Here is a 27,062-nt window from a genome sequence, read left to right on the forward strand (position 1 = left end):
AGTTAAATTAAGAAAATTATATTAATCTATGTAATTGCTGAAAGTAAAAATCTGAATTGTATACTTTAAGCAAAAATAGCGGATTTGGAAAAATTCTCTAAATTGGCTCTAGTGACAGATTTACTATTTCAGATTGTCATTTGCAAAATGAGTGTGTGCTTTGTCATGATCCTGGTCACTGTGTGTGCTTTGTCATGATCCTGGTCACTGTGTGTGCTTTGTCATGATCCTGGTCACTGTGTGTGCTTTGTCATGATCCTGGTCACTGTGCGTGCTTTGTCATGATCCTGGTCACTGTGTGTGCTTTGTCATGATCCTGGTCACTGTGTGTGCTTTGTCATGATCCTGGTCACTGTGTGTGCTTTGTCATGATCCTGGTCACTGTGTGTGCTTTGTCATGATCCTGGACCAATAGAAGCTTTTTTAGTGATCTGCATCCACCAGAGGTGCAGATCACAAGCTCCATCCAATGGACTGCCAGCCATACTGAGTCACCAGTTTATAGGACCATGAACAACGCCCCCCCCCCACCCACCTTTCCCCCAGGCCAAATGTAAAAATGGGCAAAACAGATATTTATATATGTTTTTTTAAATTGTAAAGTACGCTCACAAACTCACAACACACTTAGCTACGAACCACACAGCAACACATATCACTCACAGTTACCTACACATTCCCACCCAAATCACTCATAGCTTCACCCATAAACTGCCAGAGATATCAGTTACAGCTACCGACACACATCACTCACAGCTACCTATGTATCATGCACAGGTAAACAAATCACTCACAGCTATACACATCACACAAGGACTGCCACATATATCATACCAACAACAACCACATACACAGTCAAAGCATATACAACACACACAGATACCACAACTACAATCATTACTGTTATTCACAACCTACACAACAACGATTCCCCACACACAGAGTCTTTGGGCATAGTCGCATACACCACACTGTTTTGGTTTGCATAGAAACATAGAATGTGACGGCAGATAAGAACCATTCGGCCCATCTACTCTGCCCAATTTTCTAAATACTTTCATTAGTCCCTGGCCTTGAAGTTAGGATTGCCTTATGTCTATCCCACGCATGCTTAAACTCCCTCACTGTGTTAACCTCTACACTTCAGCTGGAAGGCTATTCCATGCATCCACTACTCTCTTAGTAAGAAATGAGATGTCTATTGAATAAAGATGTGTTTGGAATCTTATGCCGAGAGGGCTGACTCCAATTTAGCATTGGTAGATTATATATGCTTGAGTCTGATGTTAAAAAATACTTTTTTTATTTTAATGTTGCTTTCTTTTGATGTAAAATTTTTAAATGAAGCACATAGGTCCCACAGAGATTTAAACTTGGATTGCTGGATTCAGAATCCAGAGTGCTAACCATTACACCTTGGAACCACGATTACCTCTGCAGCCTGCTGTAAGGTTATGGTGCCAGGAGCACTCTGGCAGTCTCAGAGTGTAACTTTTAGAATAAATTAACAATTTCCATGGATCCCACAGGCACCCACACCTCACCAGGTTTTCTGTAGAAGACGCTGAATGTCTTCAAAGAGCTAAAACACAGCCTGCAAGGAGCAACTGGAATCAGAGGCTGCAGGTGAAGGCGCCAGTGGGACCCAGATAAGTTGTAAAACGGTTCTAAAACAATATGACAAGTTACATTGGGAAGACCGTCCTGGCACCATAACCACTACAGTGACCTGTAGTGTTTATGGTGCTTGTAATGTTTCTTAAATAAATATCCACCTTATACAAAATTAAAAAATAACATAAAGAAAGAACTCCTGGGTGTACACACTAATGAAATGTGCTCTGCACGTCTATGGTTGCAATATATAGATCATCAAAAGGACATTTTTACATTTTTTACTATTGATATACCCATAGGCGTGCGCACGGGGTGTGCCCGGTGTGCCTGGGCACACCCTAATCCCCGCGGCACGTCTATGGATTGTCCTGCAGGAACAGCGTTCCTGCACTGTTATTTGCGCAGGAACGCCGTTCCTGCAGGCACTGAGCGCACCTAAATGTCCCCCTTCCTCCCCCTGTGTCCCCCCTGTCCTTATCAGCCTCTCTCTATATATCAGCCGCAGCGAGGGAGCTGTGAGCTGTGTGCTCTCTGCTCCCTCTCGCCGCGCGCTGTTTGCTGATGCTGGGAGCCGGAATATGACGTCATATTCCGGCTCCCAGCTACTGTAGACAGCCCGCACGGCGAGAGGGAGCAGAGAGCACACAGCTCACAGCTCCCTCGCCGCGGCTGATATGGAGAGAGGCGCCCGCCCCACTGGACCCCAGGAACAAGTCCATGCCAGCACTCCAGGTAGGGAGGCTGGGTGGACAATTTTTTTTTTTTTTTTTATTAAAAAAATAATTTGTGAATGTGTGTCTGTGAATGTATGTGTGTGTGTGTGTGTGAGTGTGTGTGTGTGTGTGTCTGTCTGTCTGTCTGTATGTGTGAGTGTATGTGTGTGTGTGTGTCTGTGAATGTGTGTGTGTGAGTGTGTGTGTGTGTCAATGTCTGTGAGTGTATGTGTGTGTGTCTGTGAGTGTATGTGTTTGTAAGTGTGTATGTGTGTGAATATATGTGTGTGTCTGTAAGTGTGTGTCTGTGAATGTATGTGTGTGTGTTTGTAAGTGTGTGTGTGTGTGTGTGTGTCTGTGAATGTATGTGTGAGTGTATGTAATTGTGTGTATGTGTCTGTGAATATATGTGTGTGAGTGTATGTGTGTGTACGCGTATATATATATATATATATATGTATATATATATATATATATATATACACACACACACACAAGTGTATATTTTTTTTTTGAGGGGGTGGGAATCTTGGGAGAGATCCCACATATTATTCCCCAGGACTTGACCCCTGCCGGCAGGGGAGATCTCCAGATCTCCCCTATCGGCTCATGCAGAGCTGGCGCTATCTGAGTGCCGGCTCTGCTCTTAGCCTCCATGGGCCGGCGGGGAGATCAACGATGTACCTCACCAGCCACAGCAGCATGGAGGGAGGAAGGAGAGGACCCGGGGAGCTCTAGACAGAAGCTCCGCCAGGTTCCTCTCGCGAGATCTGAGCTTTGCCGCGGCAATGCTCAGATCTCGCGAGAGTGAACTCTAGCCCCGCAGGCTAGAGTTCACTCTCCCTTGGACAGCAAGGATCCCCCCTCCCTACATAAGGTATGAAGGGAGGGGGGTTATTTACTAATCTGCCCCCACCTTCACAATCCCTCCAAACATACAGCACCCACACACACATACAGCACACACACACACACACAGCACCTACACACATACAGCACCCTAACACAAACAGCGCGCGCACACGGCACCCTCACATACACAGCACACAAACAGCACCCTCACACACACAGCACACAAACAGCACCCACACACATACAGCACCCACACACACAGCACACATACAGCACCCTCACATACAGAGCATCTTCACACACACACACACACAGCACACTAAGAGCACCCTCACAAACACACGCACACACACACACACACACACACAGCACCCTTACAAACACACAGCACACTAACAGCACCCTCAAACACATACAGCACCCTCACACAAACAGCACACTCACAGCACCCTCACAAATACACGACACAAACAGCACCCTCACACACACATATCACACAAACAGCACCCTCACACACAGCACACTACCAGCACCCTCACCCACATAGCACACTACAAACACCCTCTCACACACACACACATACATCAGTATATGTATGTGTGTGTGTGTATATATATATATATATATATATATATATATACATGCGCCGTGTGTTTGTGCTTTAGGGTGCACACCCTAATGCAATTGGCTGCGCACGCCTATGGATATACCATTGATATAATACATCTAGCAGCAGTAATGACAACATTTCTGGGGAGAATCGCCAGGATTCTCAATATTCTGTTTACAACATGTCCCCTGTATTTAAGAAATAATTACTTGAGGAGTCTGAAAAAAATAACGTTAAAGGCTACATGTTAAATGACTCTATCTTGGCTCGGTGTGTGTTACGGCGATAAGCTCTGCCCTTCGCACAGCTAGTTAACTTAGAGAGAGGGCAGAGAAAGCAGCGTTAATAGAAAATGTAATAAAATAGTCACAATTGTCAGGAAGCAAAAGTGAATTCCAATGAATTTCAAATTTAAGGCCAAGATATCTGACCTGTGATAGGTTTACAGTTTGGCTATTTTGTCCAGAAAAAAAAAAAATATTTTTTAAAATTCTTAAAATTGCCATTAACTCTAATTTTAGTGAAATAAATGGTTCTAATTCACCTCCTCCAAAACAACCTGTACTTTGACTGTGCCTGGATCGCCCTGAATGCCAATATTAATGTATAATCTAAATTTAAAGAAATTGGAGCATTGCATATAAAAAGCTGAGCACAAGTTATAGATGATTTTCAATGTTTTATTCAATCGTGTAATTTCAAGAGAAGTGTTGGTTTCTCTTTAAGGAGGTGTCACACTTTATAGACATGTCTGTCCTTCCTGGTAATAAGCTCCAGTTATGGTCATTGTTAATCTGAACTCATGTTTCAAGATTTACAATTTTTTTTTTTTTTGAATTTGACAATTTTTATTTTGTTGTTAACGGGGGGGGGGGATACAGAAAGGAAAAGGGAAAAGGGGGGGTTAGGCATACTTGAGACATTATTGACCATTGACATATGTTAAGTGTAATAAGCATTATATATACAACTGTCCAAAGTAAGGTGAAATCATCATTAGCTGGCAGCCTAGTTTCACAAGATGAGTAGGCCTATCAGGTTTGGTTAGAGTTGGTGTATGTTAGCGGGTCTCGGTTAGTGGAGGGCAGGATGTCATCCCATGCCTAACTTATTATTGTATGCCATTGTAAGTTCGCTTATGTGTGGACGGGAGGGGGGAGAGGAGTGGAGGTAAAAGCAAGGAGGGTGTGGGTGGGGGTGGGGGTTAACAGCAGAGTGTGAGTGTGCTTAGCTAGCTGCGTGACGTGTCGTGCCTGTGTTTGACTATGTGTCGGATATGTGTTTCGTGGTGCCCTGGGATGTGGTAACGTGGTTCCAGTCAAGGAACTTATGTGCTTGGTTCAGGAGTGAGTAGGTCTTATACGTTAAGAGGTTCAAGTTGGGTGTTGTCCCATAGTTCCCATGCTTTTTGCCAGTAGATGTTTCCCTGTTTTCTTTTCCGTGCCAGAATTTCATAAGTTTTGGTATTGTTTATCACCGTGATGCATTGGTTTATCGTCGGAATGCTTGTTTTCTTCCATTGGCGACTGATGAGTAGAAGAGCAGCAATTATGATGTGGTACGTTAGGTATCTAAGGTGCAGGTGTGGCATTTGTGGCAGTAGGAGGAGTAAAAAAATCTCTGGGGAGGCGTCGAGGCGTATTCCGGTGCAGTGTTGTATTAGGTTTGCGACTTGGGTCCAGAAACTGCCAAGTGACGGACATTGCCACCATATGTGTATCATGGTGCCCCTGTGGGCGGTGCACCTCCAGCATGTGTCTGACGCATCCGGGTAGCTGTGTTTGAGTCTGGTGGGCACTAGGTACCATCTGTACAATATTTTACGTGCGAGTTCTGTGTGAATTGTAGAGAGGGTCATTTTCTTGTGAGCTCGGTAGATATATTGCCATTGTTCATCGTTGAGCTGGTAACCAAAGTCTTGTTCCCATGCTATTTTGAAGGATGGCGGTTTTGTCTGAGGTTGTATGTGTTCTGAGGCGTATATCGTGGAGATAAGTTTAGTTGCTGGTTTAGTTTTCGTGCATATTTGTAGTAGGGTTAGCCAGTGTGCGTTCACCCTGTCGGAGTGTGGGAGGTCGGGCTGAGCTTGGGTCCAGGATTTCAATTGTCTATAGGAGAAGGTCGCAGTATTTGGTAGTTTGAATTCCGCTTGGAGGGATGGTAGCGGTGTAAGGTCATTTCTCTGCATTATTTGCGACATAGTTACCACTCCGTGTCTGTGCCAGAGTTTGTGGTTGAAGTCTGGGATTAGGAGCCGTAGCGCTTCCAAAGGAAGTGCCGGGGAGAGTGTCGCTGTTGCCCCCATCTTCTTTCGATATGTGTCCCATATGGCTAGGGTTGTCGCTGTTGTGGGCAGTAGTTCGGAAGTTTTTGGCCTGTTCTGTTTTGGCAGCCATGCCAGGAGGGGTATGGATATCCCTTGAGCGTGTGATTTCTCTATTTCAGCCCATGCCGGTAGGTCTTGTCGGTGTGCGAGTGTGATAAGGGGTGCAACATGGGCGGCCTTATAGTAACCTTCAATATCTGGGAGGCCCATACCTCCCTGCGAGGTGGGTCTATATAAGGTCGTTCTGGCCACTCTCGGTTTTTTATGGTCCCATATGTAGTTGGTCAGAGTAGTCTGTAGGTCCGTGATATATTGCTTTGACAGTTTTATTGGGAGGGTGCGGAATAAATACTGAATTTTTGGCATTACTATCATTTTTATCGCCGCTATTCGGCCTGTCCAAGATATGTATTTGCTTTTCCAGCTTTGCAAGAGGTTTTTGATCTCGGTGTGTAGCTTTACATAGTTTGCTTTATGTAATGTATTTGCGGTGGGTGTGAGGTTGACCCCTAGGAATTTTATATAGTCTTGCCTCCAGTCATAATTGAAATTTGATTGTAGGTGTCGTAAGGCTGGGGTTGGGATGTTTATTCCTAGTGCTAGGGTCTTTGCAATATTTAGTTTGTAATAAGAGCATAGACTGTATTGGGAGAGGAGTTTGTGGAAGTTGGGCAATGATATATGCGGCTGTTCAAGGGTTAGGAGGATATCATCCGCGAAAAGGGACAATTTGTATTCTGTGTCACGTATCTTAATCCCATGGATGTCAGGGTGCTCCCTGATTAATTGGGCTAGGGGTTCCAATGCAAGAATGTAAAGCAGCGGGGAGAGTGGGCAGCCTTGCCTTGAGCCATTGGAGATATCAAACGGTTTAGATATAAATCCCCCATTCACCACTCTGGCCGTTGGGGAAGAGTATAGGGCAGTGACTAACGATATAAACTGGGTCGGGAAGTCAAATTTTCGTAGGACTGAGAGTAAAAAGGGCCAGTGTAGCCTATCAAAGGCCTTTTCCGCGTCTAATGATAGCAGGACGCAGGGGGTTGATTGGTGTTGTATCTCATATAGTATGTTTAGGGTTTTCCTTGTGCCATCTGAGCCTTGTCTGCCCCCTACGAACCCCACTTGGTCATCCCCTATGATCGTTGGGATTATACGTGTGAGCCTATTCGAAAAAATTTTGGCCAGAATCTTAACATCAGTGTTCAGCAAAGATATAGGCCTCAGGTTTTGGCATTTGTTGGGTGGCTTTCCCGGTTTGGGGAGGGTGGCTACATGCGCCATGAGCATCTCTTTGGGTAATGTTCCTGTTTGTAGCGCATGGTGAAAAACATTTTGTAGGTACGGAGCTAGAGTGGGGGCAAAGCGCTTATAATAGGCGTTAGATAGGCCATCCGGGCCTGGTGATTTCCCAAGTGGGAGGGAATGAATGGTGTCTAGTATTTCCTTCGTTGTCGTAGGTTGGTTGAGGATGTTTTTCTGTTCATTTGTGAGCGTGGGCAGAGTTACTGAGGTTAGGAAGTTTTCTATTTCTGGCTTTCCCGGTTGGTGCAGTGTCGGATCTGTGTTGAGGTTGTAGAGGGAATGATAGTAGTCCGCCATGTTATCATTGATGTCTTGAGGGTTGTGAAGCTTATCACCTGTGTTAGTGAGGAGGAAAGGGATTTTGGAGTTCGCTTGTTTTTGTCTGAGCATATGGGATAGGTGTTTCCCTGCCTTGTTGCCTTGGGTGTACATGGTCAATTTCAGTTTGGTAAGGATGTGGGCTGTTTTTTCTAGCGATTTGACATTGATCTGTTTGGTAATATCTTTAATATTTGTTGCCGAGGTGTCTGATGGGTTCAGGAGGTGGTTTGCTGTGGCATCACGCAGTCGCCTGAGGAGGTCTATATGTGCTTTGTTACGTTGACGGTGGAGATAGGAGGCTCGGCTTATCAGGTGACCTCTCATAACAGCTTTGTGAGCTTGCCATACAGATACGGGTGTTACTTCTGGGTTGTCATTTAACTGGAAATAGCTTTCTAGATGTTCGGTTAGGCTTGCCGCATATGTATCATCACACAATAGGGTGTCATTGAGACGCCATGGTGGTTTCCCTCTATGTTGGTAATGGTTGTGCACAGAGAGGGTCACTGGGGCATGGTCTGACCATACAATGCTTCCAATGTTGCATTCTTCCATTTGTGGGAGTAAGGTGCCTGATATGAGTATGTGATCTATTCTAGAGTGAGTTTTGTGCACATGTGAGTAGAATGTATATTCTCTTGCTAGTGGGTGCCTTGTTCTCCATGCGTCATACAGACCATATTCTTGTAGGAGTTTTGTGAGTGCTTTATTCGTGTTGTTTAGTCTAAGGTGCCTGTCTGAGGCGGTGGGTATCGTAGAGTCAATGCGTGAGTCCATGGTGTGGTTAAGGTCTCCGCATATGATCAGAGGGTTTGTCATGTCATTTGGTATTTTATTTAGGACTTTATGTAAAAAGTTACGCTGTTGGTCATTCGGGCTATAGAGGCTCACTATTGTCATCGGGATATTGTTTATGATGCATTGGAGGATCACATATCTACCCTGGCTATCTTTTTTGATTCGGAGTGTTTCAACCGTCAGAGAATTATGTAGTAAGATGGAAGCGCCTCTGGATTTTGATGTGTGCGTGGCATGATATTGTATTGGGTATTCCCTAAGTGCAAAGTTTGGGGTTCGGTTGGTGACAAAATGGGTTTCTTGGATACAGACTATGTCTGCCTTGGCTTTCTTCAGGTCTTCTAGTAGGATTCGCCTCTTATGAGGGGTGTTGAGGCCTTTGGTGTTGTGTGAGTATATCAGCATGTTGGTGTAGTTGGCGTGTTCTGCTGAGGTCGTGTCGACACGTAGCCAGGGGGTGACTATTACTCAACAGTGTTGTTAAGCAGCGTGGGGTATGTGCGGTGGGGAGGGGTTGGGCGGGGGTGTGTAGTGGGGTGTACAGGAAACCTGTAGTGCTGGTACTCTGGTCGTACCGTGGGGTTTTGGAAGTAGTTTTCCAATTGGGTGGCTGGTTGGGCTCCATAATAAGGAGGTGTTTTGGACAGAAACCTTCGGTATGAGGGTGATAACTTTTTTTTTTTTTTTTTTTAACAGTTATTAAACAATTGTTATAAGAGACGTACTATTAACTTGAGCATTGTAGGAGGCATGCAAGAATACACAAAGCATACATACATTGTTGGTTAGTTCGGAGCAAACTTCTGGTGGTTCGAAGCATTACACAGTATATACATACATCATAAATCTAAGAAATTGCAGTCCGGTATGGACGAATATAGGGCCCCGTAATATAGTGGGCTAACTTGAGTGCCAGGCGATCCTGCTCGCTAGTGTCCCGCCATATGAGCTACCCCTCCCAAGGTCCCTTGAGGGGGTATGTGGGCACTTGTGTGGTTTGCCAAACGCCTGATCCTATGCCAAATAGTACTTTACCCAGGGTTCAACGGCCTAGTTGGCCGCGGCAGGTAGACAGTTAACCCCTGGTCATAGGATGTTAGCCGTGGTCGGAGGCATTATGTGTGCAGCGGGATCAGATGCTATTGCTGCAGGCGGGTGTGATACTGGCGGAGGTGTGGTATTGAATGGGTGAGGGCGCCATAGATTTATTAGGCTGAGCGTTGGGCACTTATCACGGCAAATATATGGGGGATATGCGCGCCCGGCTCACAGCCACCTGTGCCAGTAAGGGAGGGGGGCCAACTTGGAAGTAACTTGTGGCCTAGTGCCAGTTGCACAGGGTTGGACGGAACAGTTTTATACTCACAAACTTAATATGAAAATCAGCGTGTTCAGTACTTGCATTGCGATGCCTCTATCAGTTCGTTATTTAGTACGGGCATGGTGTGAAGTGGTTAGTTCATATTGCCATTGCGCTTTCCTCGGGGTGAGTAGGAGTGTGGTCCTGGTGGTGGCGTGGAATCTAGGCCCCATTTCACGAGTGCTGACTTCCCTTCCTCCGGTGACGAGATAGTAGTGGTTGCTCCGTCTCTGGTGAGTATAATCTTCGTGGGGAAGCCCCACCTGTATCTGATTCCGTTGGAGCGGAGAGCTGTTGTGAACTGGAGGAATTCTTGCCTGCGTCGGAGGGTGGTTGCGGAGATGTCCGCCATGATGCGTACCGATGGGTAGTCAGAATGCGGGTCATTTTTGCTGCGATGTGTCCGGAGGATCAGGTCCTTGATGTGGTAATAGTGCGCTCGTACTAGGACGTCCCGCGGGGTGTCTTCAGGTAGGTGTCGCGGCCTCGCGACTCTGTGTACCCTGTCAGTTAGGAGCATGTCAGACGGGATGTCTGGAGCGTAGGCACGGAGGAGGCCTTGCACATAGGTGTGTAGGTCAGCCGGAGTGACAGACTCTGGGATGCCTCTAAGCCTTAAATTGTTTCGTCGCGCTCTGTCTTCTTGGTCTGCCACTCGGGTATCTATGTGCTCTATTTGGCGTTGGAGAGCCTGTAGTTGACCCGACATGTCTGCCTGCGTGGAGGATAACTCCTCGTATTGTCGTTCCACTGTGGCGGTTCTTGTGGTGAGGTCTCTCACCTCGCTTTTAATCTGTTCCGCTGTCGTCTGCCAGGTGTTTATGAGTTTCGCTGCCATTACCTCCATAGCTCTTTCAAAGTGGTCTCGCGTGAGGTATTCTGCCGGCAGTGTGGGTTCTGGCGTCGGGTGCTGCAGCATGGTGTCCAAATCATCCGCGCCATCTTGAGTAGCCACCCGTGCGGTCTCGCTTGCCGGGGCGGGTTTCTGCCCAAAAAAGCTGTTTTTGTCAGCCTTGGTGCCAGGTTTCTTTGTTTTAGAGGAAGCCATTGTAGTTGGAGTCTTTTTTGCGGTTTCAGTCTTGTTTAAATTTACTTTTGTCGGAGCCCATGTGCCAGAGCAATTCACTGAGCGGCCATCTTGCTCGGCGGTCAGCCACGCCCCCTTCAAGATTTACAATTTTAATTGCTTGGTTAGGTACTGGTTACATTTATCGCCATGCTCCGTGGAGTCTGTGAGGTCTGTGATCCTATTAGGATATAATTACCAAGCCGCAACAGAATCCAATTTAGCATTGGCTGTGGGCAAAAAAAAAAAAAATCAATCCCATTGCCAGAATCGGTGCCAGGTAATTATATGATGCAAAGCTCTGCTTGCATTGCCTTGGGTCCCCAGTATTCGGCTGCATTTTTATAATCTGCTTTGTTCCAGTTCTTCCCACAATCTTGCTATCAAATAGCAAAGACCCAGTGGTTGCCAAAGTCCAACTCCCAACATGTTGATGGCTGTTAAGGTGAGGCCCAGAAGATGTGCCACATTCTAGATTTCTTGTCTAAGTTCCAATCTATGTTCTTAATATGTGAAGTTCTGTTTTAGTAGAGTTGTCGAGACCTGCATTCTATTTCAACTCTGATCCTGTCTTTTTATGCAGTTCCTGCAGTTATTATTAGTTCGGTTATGCCCAGTCTTGTCGTGGTATGTCTGTTGGGTTTCGGATTTCCATCCAAGTATTTGCTAGAGTAGTTAGGTGATCCCTGGAGCAGTGATGGCCTCCTTCAATATGTTCCCACGCATTAACTCTTCTGTAGCTCAGGTACTCAGAGCTGCATCGACCAAGCAATTTACTTTTAAGATTGTTACTGCAGGAATCCCCGATATCGATATAGCACATACTCGTTAGAAATGGATACTGTGCATATTAGAGTCTTCACATTATTTCATTTTTTCATGCTAGTTTTTCATGTTATATTATCTCTGCTGGTGTTTAGCGGGAGAGAAGACACATCATGGAACTGAGATTCATTGCATTATGGAGGTGGGGACTTAAAGGGACAATTTTTGTATCTTCATGGTGAGCACTTTTATGTGATGTGCTCCATGTAAACTGGTTATTTTACTGTTTCTCTTACTTAACCCCTTAAGGACCAAACTTCTGGAATAAAAGGGAATCGTGACATGTCACACATGGCATGTGTCCTTAAGGGGTTAAAGGGACATTGCAGGCTGGATTTGATCCATTGCACAGACAGTCCAATAATAAAGACATGCCAAACAATTAATTAAAGATAATATAATAAGATAATAATAAGATACCAATTTGTAGTTTTTGCATCTCTGGAAATTGTGAAAAATTCCAATCTACTCAGAATTTGCAATAAGTGCTCACCAAACAGAACTAACAGGGGCTTGCTACACTTTCTATAGCACTGTTATTTTTTTGCCCACTGGAATTTAGGCAAAGCAAGTGTTTCTGGGAGTCGTAGTCCAATTGTCGCGCTCTCTTGTTGAATGCTAACTGAACTACAACTCACAGAAACCTCTTGAAAAGTCATGACATCATCTAACAGCAGTAAGGTTTGAGCAAAAAAAAAAAATATTGCAAATGTGGAAGGAAGTAGTCGGAAAAGATGGACTCATAGATTGTTGTGGTCCTTTCCTATATTGAATCATGGTTCGAACCATCATACAAACATATGTCTGGACAGCTAAGTATAGAAAACTAAACAATAAGGCAGACACGGCTACAGGAACGTAGAGTAGTCATTGTCATGGATAATTAAGAATGCTTGAAAAAAAAAAGCACAAAAAAAAACATACAAAAACACCGGATGGTTGAGGGTAACAGAAATTACAATGGAGGCAGGGTTGGATACGAGGATAGCGAATACCCAAATTAAGCCAAAGTCAGGTTGCAAGATATAAGAAATCCAAAATGGTGCACAAGGGCAATCGAGTCTCCAGTGCTTTTTGGCTTATATAATTTAGAATGCGGTTTCCTTTTGTTCAGCGGATATCACTACCAAGGATCGACAAATGTTTCTTAAATGTCCCCAATGGACCTCACTGTTTAGTGTGAACAAAGGCAAATTGTGTGATGTTCTAAAGTAATGAAAGTAAAGATTTTACCAGAATATTATAGTTATACCCCTTATTTCAGCTCTTATAAGTCATACAGGTATACTACAAACCTGTAGACTGTGCAAACCAACAGGACCATCTACATTTATGGACAGGGTTTAAGATGTCAAACAACTTAATGTTATAACGAGGATAATCCTTAGTTCGAGTTATTAACGAACTGTCAGATTTGAAGATGAAATTCAACTGATCAGCACGGACTGGTGTGAAGATTAGAGCAAATACCTGTCTTGAGGTTGTGAGCAATAATAATTACAATAACATATCCAGGATTACAATGTATCACAGACACTAATCTAGATTATTATAATCAACAGCCTTAAGATCAGAAAGCATAATTGAAAATAACCAAGTAAAGCCATGAACCTCATCTGTGTAACGATTATCTTAAGAGAACAAGTAGGTTTAGGGTTTGTTTTTTTTATGTCTTTTTTTTTTTCCCACACTGCTTCTTCGACCACTATATGTACTTTAAATTAACAGTCATATTATGGTTTAGTAGACCTTTACATTTGGGCTTATGATCAGGTGCAATAATTCTGGGGGAACATAACGGGCTACCTTAACAATTACCCGGATTCATTTGACCCCATAACTTGCCATATTTGGCATATCATCCTGTCCAGGAAAATATACCATTACAAATAATAATTTCCTTCAAATCAACCTAGTGGCGGTAAAAACAAAGAAAAAAAAAACATCCTCCATCAATGGATACATCATGAAATCCCATTTGAAATCAAGTTTATGTCATATTTCTTTTGTTAATTTATGCCTGTGGAAATGGGTGACTATGGGTTAAAATGCCTCTTTCCGTAACATGATTCTTATCCCAATATGGTGTTACATTTCTTCAAATCACTTTGTTACCCATTATTTTGTATTGTTCTACTTTAGAAATTGTGTTATACTATAAGAAATAACAAAATAAACAATGAAGACTCTGGTAACTGGAGGTTTCATGCACACTGGGTTTACCCCTAGCCAACAACAGCATAGATAAAATAAAAATGTCGAACACAAACCTTTAATAAAGGATCTATGGATTTTAAGTGCCAAAAAATAAAGAAATAAATGTTTCGACCATACATGGCTTTTTGACAAACGCTGTGTGTGGCCAAAACGTTACCTTAATAAAGGGTCTGTGGACTTGAAGGTTTGTGCTGGACATTTTTATTTATTCTTTATGTTGTTATAATACAGCAACAAAAGACCGAACCCCCGAATATCATATATACTTGTGTAGCTCATGATCAAATCCTCAATAAAAATGTTCTACATAAAAGAAGCGGAAAAAGAACATTAGCAAAATAATAAAAAAGTGGGTTCAGAAGAAGCACAATGTATTTTGTATTGTATAATTTATGTACTTCAATGATTGATTTTATGCTTTCGTTTGGGGTTTTCAACACCATGCAAAGCGTAAGGACGTCCAGTGTCTTTTCACACTGTGAAACAGAAGAAAACGCCTTCAGTGACTGTGGTAGACATTTCTCTAAAACAGCAATGTTTTACATTTCGGTGAGATGAAGTGGTCTGGGTGCCTAGTGTTCCTTTAAGGCAAATATCTGCTTTTCAGTTGTAAAATAACAAACCACAGTACTGCAGGTTGATCAATGTAGGTAGAACAAATACAATGATAGAATATGGTAAACCAAGGCTATACAATCAATGGCTGGCAGGGAACCTAAAACAGGCACAGCAACATTCAGTGAGGCTCAAGCTCATGGCTACCTCACAGCACTACGGTATAAAGGCCAGGGTGCACGTTTGTCCCCTTACACTGTAACCTTGTTTGAGCAATACTTTCAACACCTTTTATTCATTCATGTTCAACTGGTCCTTTTGGAATGACTTGTTTGTCATCCCACTGCATAGCAGTGTGGGATACATACATTATATCCATTAATCTACATCCATATCAAATCCATTAGACTACATCCATTTGTTTAATATAGTGAATTAGTCATATCCTTTGTATACTGGATATTATTATAGGGAGTGGCAGGGTCCCCTTTGTGGTGATTAATTCCCCGTAGATCTGAGTATTTAACCCAATCTGTGTTCTGCAAGAATACTTGTAACAGTTCCAAGCTGGAGATACTAGTTCCCTGGTGGAGACAGTTTCTGGATTGCTAGATATCCCCAAATGGAATTTCAAGCCACGGCAAGCATTTCTTACAATGTTTCCTGCATATAGACTCTTCTAGGCTCTTTTTCCAACCTACACACCCCACGTGAAGGTATGTCTTCATCAGGTTTTTTATATAGCACACTTTATCAGGAACTCATGCTAAGCAGAACAATAATCAATGAAGCACCATCATCTTAATATCACATATAGAATACCTGACCGTGTACCAAGCTCTTTTTAAGTCACGGCACTGACATATATATTAAAAAAAGAACTCACAATGGGGGAGGGCGTGAACAGGGTATTGGGAACTAGTTCCAGTTAATTTAAGAAATAAATCAAAATACTGCAATAGAAACAAACAAAGAAGTTATATTTTACTTGTAACTTCCTATTCAGGAAAAGGAAATAAAGACGATATATCAAGTATAAAGCACCTACCAGATCAATATTAAGCTGTCTCTTTTGTTTTACATTTTTAGAAATCAAACACTCTCACATTTTCTATTTAGGCAATCTAATGTAAGTATCTCATTTAACTTAGTTATTTTGTCTGTTTTTTAAGTCTTCTCTTCCTAATGGAGTTTGCGTCTTTAGTTTGGGGTGTTCCTTAAATAAATCTATGCAGTGACGTTCACAGATTAAAATAACTAACACATATATACTGTAGACAATACTGTTATCTGGTAGACTAATCGTTTGAATCTCCACTTCCATTAGATTAGGTTATCTTTCTTTAGGAAAACCGTGATTGGTTTCGGAATCCTTAGAGGGAGGAGCAAGTTAGTCACACAGGTTTTCTCCGCTCAAAATTGAATTCACCCCAGCTGAGGTTAAATAATTGTTGACATTTAAATTTAACCTCTAAAAGCAATTACACCGACAAAAAAAAAAAAAAATGAAAAGTCAAATTGAATAATTCACAGGTAATAGATGTGCCAATACACTCCTTGCACAAAATCACTACAGTGGTTATGGTGCTTGGAGCTTTCTTTTAACAAATTCACATAGTATTATGTCTGCTGAGGCACCTGTTCAAGAGACTAATGAACAATTTGGAGGCTTAATACTGTATTAATTCGGCCTAGACAATTTAGTATTTGACATTGAAGGGTTCTTCTCTTCTTTTGGACATACATAACAAAGAAAGATGTGTGAAATGCTGAACTTGATGGAGTCTATTTCAATCTATATTACTATGTAAACTGAACATTTGCTGGATCTAAATATCAGACATACCTATATATCGGAGGAGCAAATTTCTGTTTAAGTACTTTTTTAATTAAAAAAAAAAAGATATGTTTAAATAAAGGCTTTAAGAAAAAAAGGTATCTTTAGAAAAAAAAAAGTAACCATACACATTTTTTAGAGAAGGGAGAACACCTTATCTATAGCTTCAGATATGTGTCAAAATTCACAACAACATCATAAATCTACGATATCTATACTAAGCCAAAGTCAGCAGCAATCGCTGCCGGTAGGAGGTGCCTTCTCTGAGAAGTTGCTTTGTGCACCCGCCTGCGTCTGTCCCCTGGGTGGACCATCTCTGAGTTGGTATGCTACTGGATACGGTTATCTCGTCAAGATCAGAATTAGCAGGAATTCAAAGTTAATAAAGTAGAATTGATTACAAAACTTTTATACTTTTGCAGAAATGTAAAAATTAACTTTGAACCCCCAGCTATTCTCATTTTAATGCATTACCCCATGAGTAAAAATGTCAGTGATATGCAAAATCACTCCCCAATTGCACACATACATTTTATATTCCAGTGATATATAAAACCATCAAAAAATGCACTTAATCCCTCGGGTTTGTAGGCATATACAGTATTTCTACCACTTGCATATGTAAACTGGGCACTTGACTATACCCACACACACACTATATGTGTGTGTGTGTGTGTGTGAATGCAGGTGTATGGTTGTTTTTTTGTTTGTTAGTTTTTACCATGCATAAAGTGTGTGACTGTATGAATAGGTTATGTGATGCGTGTATGTAGCATGAACCCACCAGCACATTGTAACATTTTTAAGATTACTTTACCTAAAAGAGAACCACCTGCCAAAAACAAAAGATGAATACTGTGCAGGACAAAAAAAAACATTTCATGAGAAGTTAGCCAAAAGTCAAGTCAATTCAATGCTTTTAATAAACAGAGGCTTACTCAGAAAACTGAAAAGTATCATTGCCCTTGGTGGATGAGGCCATCAGTGTAGGAACCAAAACAAATTGGGGTGGAGAACAGCCTTTCATAAATATCTCATCCTCACTTAAGGAGAATACACTAAGCTATCCGGTTTTCCATAGACAAAATTATATATTATCACTAGGGAGTCTATTAGTAGAATGGTATAACCAGCTCTTATCACATATGTTTAGTTTTATAATTCTCAAATACTGAAATCTAAGATCCTAAAAGCTGCACCAGATTTGGGGGGGTTTGGGGAAGGCATATCGACCCCGGTTTTTAGACCCATTGGTCTACAGTACAAAACCAGGCTGAGAAGTAATGTTTCTTAAATTTCCAAAGCAATTTATGCTTCAATGCTTACTTTGTAGTTTGTACACTAACAGTCAAGTTACCAGGAAACACTGGGAGATATCTAAACAGCATGGTACAAACTCAAATGGGACTTTCAAGAATGTACATGTATTCACAAGTAAAGAGGTGTTAGAGCAGTTTTGGAACCTTAAACATGTTTTCTGAGTTACAGTGTCAGGATACACTAATATGCCCAACATGCAGAACTTAAATAACAATAATGAAAACCCTAAGATGTATTACCGGGCCTTAGAACGGCTGGATTTAGTGTATAAAAGGAAAAAACACAAGACAGGCTGAATACAGAAATTGCATAAACAGTATGTAAGCCAAAGGTCAAGGAATATAGAAGTCAGAATAGTCAAGAGCCAAGCCAAAGGTCAAGGGATACAGAGATCGGAATAGTCAGTAGGAAAGCCAAGGTCATAATACACAAGAAACAATACCAGAAACGCCCTCTTGGATAACCAGAATGGAAACCACGACAGGGCACAGAGAAATTAAGGAAAAAGGTTTAAATAGCCTAAGGTGCTCCTTGATTGGCTACAGGGGAGCATGTGACAGTGAACTTGTGTGTGCGACGTCACACACACACACACACACACACGTTTCCCAAGTTAGGCACTCAAAGGGTTAAGTAAGAACCTTAAAAGGTTCGTACTTGCAGCGGCCGGCGTCCCACATGGCCCATGCACTTAGGCAATAAAAATAAAAAAACAACGGGAGGGCCTAACAGGGGACTAATCAGGCAGTGCAGCCCTCTAAGAGTGTGACCAGGCCCCTGTAGTACTGGCCCGGTGGGAGGAAGTGACAGCAGATTACTTCCTTTAAATTATAAGGGGAGAGCACCGCACAAGAGGGAGGGAGGAGGATACGACAACACGAGCACAGGCAGCATGGGGTGAAGAGGAGCAAGAAGAAAGTGCTGCTCCAGACCCCACACTCATATATGTCAGTGTGTGCATATATGTGTCAGGGTGTGCATATGTCAGTGTGTGTGTGTCAGTGTGTGAATGAATTTGTGTGTATGTGTCACTGTGTTTATAGGTGTGTATCTGGGTTTGTGTGTGTGTGTGTGTGTATGCATATCTGTGTAAGTATGTATGTATGTGGCATTGTATGTGTGTGTATGTGTATACAGCCAAGCAATCAAACACCAATACAACAGGCAAAAACACTGCACTCTAACAAAAATATGCATACTAACACACCCATGCATTCAAAATTATATACAAACACACGCCTTTACTCAAACGCCAATACTACACACAAATGTACATCACACCCCTACAATCAATCGCAAACATTACATACAAACACATAACTGTATTAAAACACTAAATCTATATATAGAAACATCCCTTAATTCAAACACAAAAGTACACTGGCATTTAAAAGCCAACAATACATACAAACACACCACTGCATTCAAACTCAAACACTACTCACAAGTACACCACTGCATTGCAATGGCAACCATAGAAACATAAAATGTGATGGCAGATAAGAACCATTCGGCACAACCATACATGCAAATACCCCTACAGCCCATACTTTATACAAAAACATGCTTACATTCAAACACATAAACACTGCTCATAAATGCAACCCTGCAAGGATGGCAAATGGTAGAGCCCCAGCTGGCATAGCATTGTTGGAGTTGAATGACAGATGGGGGATCTACCTTTTGGTCACTCTTGCACTAGAGGTGGGCCCAAAAAAACATTTGTGAACCAGGGCCCTCTCTACATTAGTGTATAATTGCTGTCTAGTGGTCTGGAGAGTCCCTTTAATGTTCTCCAAAGTCCTTCAGTTTGCTTCAGTTTGCTGCAGTCCTTCCCTGTTTTGGTAGTGGAGGTGGGGAACAGACCCAGCGAGCTGTAGTAGTTTTGTGTTCTTTTAAAAAGATATATATTTTTCTAATTGCAGTGCCATTAGCATTGAGTTTGGGGCGCAAGAACACAACAAAAATGCTTAAAGAGGCAGAGCAGGGCACAAGTGAATGAATCAAGTCCATACTGCATAACCCAAGTTTTCAATATTTCATTAAAAAGTGTAATATAAGGGGGGAGGGTGGGGCATGGACGACGACGAGCCGAACCAGACGTGCTTTAGTCAGGCTCCTACACAGACCCGCTAACAATTGAAATGTACCCTTATTATCGGCAGTAATATACTTACCCCTACCGTCCACGCTCCATAGGCAATCCATGGGACGCAGGCACAAGAAATCCCGCCATCTGGAAGATTCATGTATGTCCGATATCACAATCTCCTTTGAGAGGCCTGCAGAGCGGCCGACATCCAAGATGGCGCCTGAGGCACGAAACGTGGCTGAGGCCTCCGAAGAGTCCCAGGGGGATGCTGATTCCACAGCTTCAGCCGGCTCAGATGGCGTATACAGGGAATCTGAATTCGAAGAGAACTCTTCCCCATCCACCAAGGGGGATATTAAGAGGCTACTACAAGAGCTGACGCAGGTGTGGAAAACAGATCTGCAAGAGACACACCGAAGAGGGAATTGTACACACAAGAATCTGCAAGAGAGACACCGAAGAGGGAATTGTACACACAAAAATCAAAGCTGAGACATGTTCTTTCTAATTACGGCACTGTGGCTGAACCATCACCAGGCTGAGACTATTGCTATTCTGCTAAATGCTACTTACGACCTCTACGCAGGTCACACGTTATGCTACACTAAACAATAGTTGGCATCAAATTACCACAACCTACTCAACAAAGAAAATTCAATACAACCTGCTTAGAACCACCTAGACAAGAATTGATCTAAAATGCTATCTGCCTTACCCTAGACTGACACGCTGTACCGCTGCATAGGCAAAAGTGCATATACTACGATCAAGATTTAGCTCAAACCCTTGCTGCACACATACGCAGACTGGATATCCAGATACTGCAAATTGTTTACCATTACCCATGTTGGAATTGATGCGAAATATGTAATTTGCCTTACCTTTGTTTGACATACTATGCCTCAGCGTAGGCAACAGTGCATTCATTTTCCAAACCCGTTCTTTGTCTGCTATTATTTTGCATACAAAATAAAAAACCATTTAACACAAAAATCAAATCTGTGGAAACAAGAGAAAAGGCTAAAGACAGCCAGGTGCAGGAGACTTAGAACCAGGTGAAAGAGCTTAGCCATCAAGTCCAGATGCTGCACAAGATGGTCACTGTGTTGGAGACTAGACACAGGAGGCGTAATATTCGCCTAAGAGGTGTCCCAGAATGAATTGGGGGGGAGTAGCTACTGTCCTTCACGCAGAGGCTAGTGGCTACAATGGCCTCAAGGGGGAGACAGACCCTTCACTGGTGACGGCAGCGTTCAGAGTCAGGAAGGCGGCTACTGCCACGGTGGGGGTCCCCAGAGATGGTATTATCGTCACCAGAGATATAGCAGCAAGATCCGCCATTATGACCCAGTCCAGAGCCCTGGGAACTATGCAATATGAAAGCTGTGAGATTGCCCTATATGGAGATCTTCCATTCCAGGTGTTGCTGGAGAAAAGACAGCAGGCCAGGAGACTCAGAGATCATTCAATTGAGTATCACTGGGGAGTGGAGGGTTCTCTAATATTTACAAAAGAAGATGGCATGCTCACCTTGACCTCTGCTGATGATCCAGAGACTTTTCTAAACCATTACCAAAGGAGCCGCAAGTAAGGACCATACAAAGATCAGAGGAGAGACAGCAATCAAGCACTCCAGGAGAAGGGACTTCGCAGCCCAGGACCCACCAGTCTGGGACTTTAGTCCGCAGGCTGCAGTTCAGGACATAATACATTGTCTTACAGCAGAGACCACAAATCTCAGGGGGGGGAAAAGGCCCAAAAGAGTGCAGTGGCAAACATACGAAACATAGCTCCTTTTATTCCAAGTGATCTCCTTGTATATTGTTTAACCTTAACAATCCCCATTATAATCTAAACCCAAAGAGATGGTTACTCTGCCTGACTAGTCATATTATATCAATACTGTTTTCCCTTCAGTTATAGGAATATTATTTCCCCTTCAGACCTTGTCGTGTGATGCTACCATGTATGTTTTTGTTTCTTCCTACATTTTATATATACATATATAATGACACGGATGTATATTGGATGCATAAATACCAATAAAATCCAAATTGAAAGGGGAAAAAAAAGCATTTATAGAGAATTGCACAAATATTCCCTAAACTCTAAAAACTGGTAAATTAAAATTAACCATTTTTACTCAGCACTTACTTCTATGTTAAGTGCTGAGCATTGTCCAGTCAAATGCTTCTTATTGAGAAACATTCATGGTAAATCTCCAATCTAAAGTCTCATACAGATGGGTGTTTTTAATAAGATTTAGGGATTTTTATAGAGAAAAAAATAATACTTCAGGGCTATATTAGTTCAAGAGATGTTTATAATTAATATTTTTATGAACCAATTAAAATGATGACTTGCTAAATACAAAATAAAATAAACAATTATCTAGAGAAGTGAAGATTTGCCTTTACATTTTTTAAATTTTTTCAATGTCTGTTGCCATGTTTCAGTGAGTCAGGAGATAAAAGTTTTGCTTAGATATTTTTTTTTAAATTAGGGATTCCTGTATTTAAAAATAAATAAATTAAAAAAAATTCCAAAAACCTAAATTATATATATTTATTTCAACTTATTGAAGATGCGAGTCAAAAAGTCCATTGGACAGTTACTGAATATTGCTACCGAACATCAAGTACTCTGCACGTTTGCTATATCCTTTTGATCTTTCAGTCAGTAATCAGCCTTGCTCCGGATTATCCGCAAGCTCGACATTTTTGGCAAGCTAAGTAAGTCCCAGGCTTCGATCCATCATAATGGTATCTGCATACAGGTGGGAGAGGCACGGTAATCTCTGCTATAGTATGTAATACAGAACTGATAGACTAAAAGACAAAATGCAATTTAAAAAAAGTAAATATGATGAAATACTTAGCATTTTATCTATTCACGTTTTTGTTACTTCTAAATTTTTAAAATTGGTGATTTAAATGTCCCCTTTATTAGTCATTACAATAAACTAGAATTATTTCACCAGTGCTTTAAAACTTTTTTTGATTAGGGAAAAAATTAAAAATCACATTTCTTTAAATGTAGACTATTAAGTGCAATATATTAGCACAATAGCTAAAAAATATGCTATTAACGTTCCATTGTATTCCATAACATGGTGCAATAGATGCACTGTGTGAAGTCATGTTCAAAGTCCTATTGCTGTGGTTTACTCACATAGAGAGACAGAAAACATTTAACCTAATGTTCAATAGTTTGAATAAAAATGGTTATGTGGGAAAATTCGTATACATATACATGATGGTTATGGAACATGCAATTTATTATTTTAATTTTATTTTACTAGAATGTTTACTTTTTTACACCACATATGAGAGTGCCATTAAGTTATTCATGCCATGTGCATTATCTAGCCATAGGCTAAGTTTGGAATTATAACTGCATTCTGGTTGGCTAAATACAAAACAAAACACACAACAGAGCAACCAATCAATGCAAAGCTTAGATTTTCAGAAGTGTCAGTCATTCTTTATCCAATCCCTTATCACTAATTTCTTGACCTACTTTCTCTAAAACCCACAGACTTTTGTATTAAATGCAGAATAAGCATTTACATGCACATTTTTTTTTATAAAAACAATTATAAAGGCTTTACTGGCCTTCTAATGATTTCCCCTATTAAATATATGGATATACTGTATCCATTTTAAATGAAATAAGTATACCCTGTAGTGTACATCTACAATACAAGCCTCAGCTAACAGTGCCATATTGGGTTGCTCAAGCTCACTCTTTGGGCATTGAAAGTGTTAAATAATGATGTAGCTCTATGTTTTTTAACAGTCTACTGCGGGAGGTTACGTGACATGTGTCATGCTGAATTAATGATTAATGATCGGCAGGGACTCATAGGAAAGATCACAGCTAGGAGATGTTATCTAAACCCGGTCTTTGAAATTCCCAAATACAACCACATTCAGCAATGATAAACACATTTGTGAACTCGGTTAGATATATTGGAGCATTAATCAACAAGATAATTGAAGAGTTTTGTTGAGGACAGGAATAAAAAATAAAAGTGTAACACTTTGGTGAAAGCTTTTTTAAAATATCAGCGATAGATTAATGTTCTTTGTTATTTGTATATTACATAGAGTACACATGGTATATTGTCTTTTTTCATTTGGTAAAGGTTGGCTTTAGTAAATTGCAACATTTTGTATACGATCAATTTTGCGAATTCCATGGGGGGGCGTGATGAAGGGATTATTGGGGGACATCCCCATATTCTCTTCTGTAAAGCCACCCTGTGGTTTATGTTCTAGGGTTTGACATCAATCTCTGCTTGATTTTGGTAAATAAAGTTATTTTTAATGCCACCGCGTGAAAAGCCAAGATAAGAGGTTGATCCACATGGGATTTTAGTTTACTCATAGAGACGTTCACTCATTCAGATCTTGTAGGAACAACATCACAGTAGAATATGTTTCTGTTTAAGTCATTTAACCATTTCCAGTTATGCTTGGTGAACTAATGGAAAAGTGTGCATGTGCATTGGTATAAATGGAGGTGCTTTCCAATGTGCTTGTGTGTGGTGGGCTATAGGTTACACTCTCTTTGCAACTCATTGGCATCCTGGACTGGCACAGAGGAAGGCCATGCTGAACTCTGCCTGCGAGCGCATTACTGGGATTCTTGAAAGATCTGATGAAGATTGGGATATTTTATTAGAGGTTGTAGAGTTCTTATCCAGCCTAAGAGTTCAAGAAAATATAAGAGGGATTTTCTACTGTCTCAAATGGGAGACAGAATTCAAAAGAACACTTAATTAATAACTGTTCAAAATACATGGTTAAATCACATATCTGTGGCCATAATCTACATTTCTTAGCCATATCAGTCCACCCATGTTTTGTACCCCAAGATGACAGGCTCAAGGTCAAGCAGCAAATAAGATTACGAACTGGGCATGTTGTCCATTGTCAGACAAGAGAACTCCCACAGAGCTACACCAATAATTTAAACAAATAAACCGATGCAACATCTTTGTCAATCAGTATCCTAACATTTGAACTCTTTTCTCATTACACCAAAAAAATCTGTGACTTGTTCTCCTCATTCTTCGCTTCTGTGATATGCCTTGAAATAGTATAACTAGCCACAGAGTAATGGGAGGGAGCAGTACAATCTGTGCTGCCTTTGGTCACCTCTCTCATCCTCTGCCAGGGTTGGACATTGAATAAGAATATTGGGATACAGCTTTGACCAGTAAAGGGTCCAAGATAGATTGATCCAACCATATATTTAAGCATGAATTTGTCGTTACCTTTGAGTCTCTGTTCAAAATCTTACCCTTCAAAGCTTTTATTATGCCATCTGTGTTGATTGTATCACCCTCCCCCTCCTGCCTTTTTATCACTGAATATAATGAAGTTCTATTTAAAGGTCAAGTTTCTGGAATAATGTAGAATATAATCCAGTCGTTAAAATATATTTAGTTTTTTTATAGAACAGGTTTTTTTGCTGTTGGTCTTTTAAGAACCTTCCTGGGCATATTCTGAAATTCTTTGATAAATACACCATTAAATGAATGCCAATTCTTTACAAAAAAAACAAACAAAAAAAAAAAAAAATTCTTCTAGAAGGCTTTCTAAAATAAAGCATTAAACGAAGAGTACACAAATTCTGGTTTTCATATCTGATGGTATGTCTCTCAGGAAATGGATGTACAATATTTACATATAGTCAATCAAATTTCATCATCTGTGTTTAAAGTTTTACTTGCTTTTTTTTCCCCCTCCAGATTCATTTCTAAGATAAAAATAAACCTTTCACATATAAAAAAAATTAAAAGTGACAGACCCATTTTGTGACTGTTTGGCTCCTTTACATTAATAAGATGCATATGTTCGAGTTATTTAGAATATAACTTATTTAGTTTAGTGTTTAATTTATTGAAAAAAAAAACATGTCATGACAAGTAAACACAGTCTAAATGTAAGCAAAGAATATGTTGAAATAGACGCAGTTTTTCCAACCATCTGCAAATAGTGGACTTCTAACAAAGAAAGTAATATGCTTAATAACCAAAGCCTACCTTTCTAACGTCGGGTACATTAAAAGTCTTCTTTGTGTGGGCTACCCAACCCACAATTCCAATATCTAATGGAAAAACAATTTCACTTTCTGGATTCACCAAGTTGTCCTCATATTTAGAGTTTTTTGTGACATTGAAAAGCCTTGTAGCCATTTCTGGGATGCCGTTACGGGACCTATAAGTGAACATGCTACAGCAATCGGCATGTAAGAGTAACGCCAGCCTCTGGAGCACTTTGTGGATGGGCATCTCCATGTTGCTGTACTCTTGAATTTCCATCATCAACTCCAGCAAGACGTCTGCTTCCTCCAACTTTGTCATGTCTCGAAATGAAACGTCATCTTTTATGTCCAGTTTTTTGTTGTTGAATAAAGCACCAACCGTTTCACTTCTCAGCTTTTTATCAAAATATTCCTTTGCGAACTGAGGATTGTTTTCCAAATACTTTTCAACATCTTCTTTCTTCATTTCCCCCATCTTGCCCAATTTCTCTTTTTTATTACAAATACATTGTTTGAGGCAATAATATTTAAATATGTGTCAGTCGGCTCGTGGTAAACTGGTCATGCTGCACAATGTCTACATTGTGTGTTGTACGCAATCCTGGGTGCTTTAAAAAAAACCTTTACAGACCCTCTTGAGATTTGACAGAAGGCACTGGCTTAGTGTCTTCTTAATGTGGGATTTTAAAGGCTGCTAATTAAGCAGATGTCATCAGATTAAAACTCCTGGCTTGTTCTCTTGCCTTCTAATTCCTGGGGGAATGATTTTACACAAAGCATTCCTTTTTAAGATCACAGCTAGGTCCAAACGTAAGAACCTGCGTCTTTAACGCTTGTTTAATTCATGATTTACAATTGGTCCCGTGACTGACCCAAGTATTTGTGAATGAAATACGTAATTGCGGATTAGCTAATCAAATCCTTTAAAAGAAGGAGAAACATGGTGCAGAGGCACGTGGCATTACAGATTCTTAAATATTCACTTAATTCTGCAGCAATCTTGGCTCCAGAGACAGAATGCCCGGCACTATTTGCTGAACTTAGAGCAATATTCCATGTCAAGTATTAAAACACATTTCTTTATATACAAAATTTTTATCTTTATAAACACCTGTTAGAAGTATTGCAAATTCCCTGTATATGGCATTTGTTTCATGGTTTGTGTTTTTTACTGCCTTTACCAGTTCCTTTTGT

The 27,062-nt window shown here is 41.1% G+C and overlaps 1 protein-coding gene across 2 annotated transcripts in view; it reads right to left on the minus strand.

Moving 5' to 3' along the window:
- PDE6C (phosphodiesterase 6C) overlaps nucleotides 1-26,509 on the minus strand; it is an 87,005-nt gene extending 60,496 nt beyond the window's left edge. For both annotated transcript variants that reach the window (XM_063434911.1, XM_063434912.1), the window contains exon 1: nucleotides 25,867-26,509. In XM_063434911.1, coding sequence (XP_063290981.1) covers nucleotides 25,867-26,343 — 477 coding nt within the window. In that variant the 5' untranslated portion in view covers nucleotides 26,344-26,509. The remainder of the gene's footprint in view (nucleotides 1-25,866) is intronic.
- Nucleotides 26,510-27,062: the final 553 nt, after the last annotated feature.

The sequence above is a fragment of the Pelobates fuscus genome, chromosome 10 (genome assembly GCF_036172605.1).
Source record: "Pelobates fuscus isolate aPelFus1 chromosome 10, aPelFus1.pri, whole genome shotgun sequence".
Taxonomy (NCBI): domain Eukaryota; kingdom Metazoa; phylum Chordata; class Amphibia; order Anura; family Pelobatidae; genus Pelobates; species Pelobates fuscus.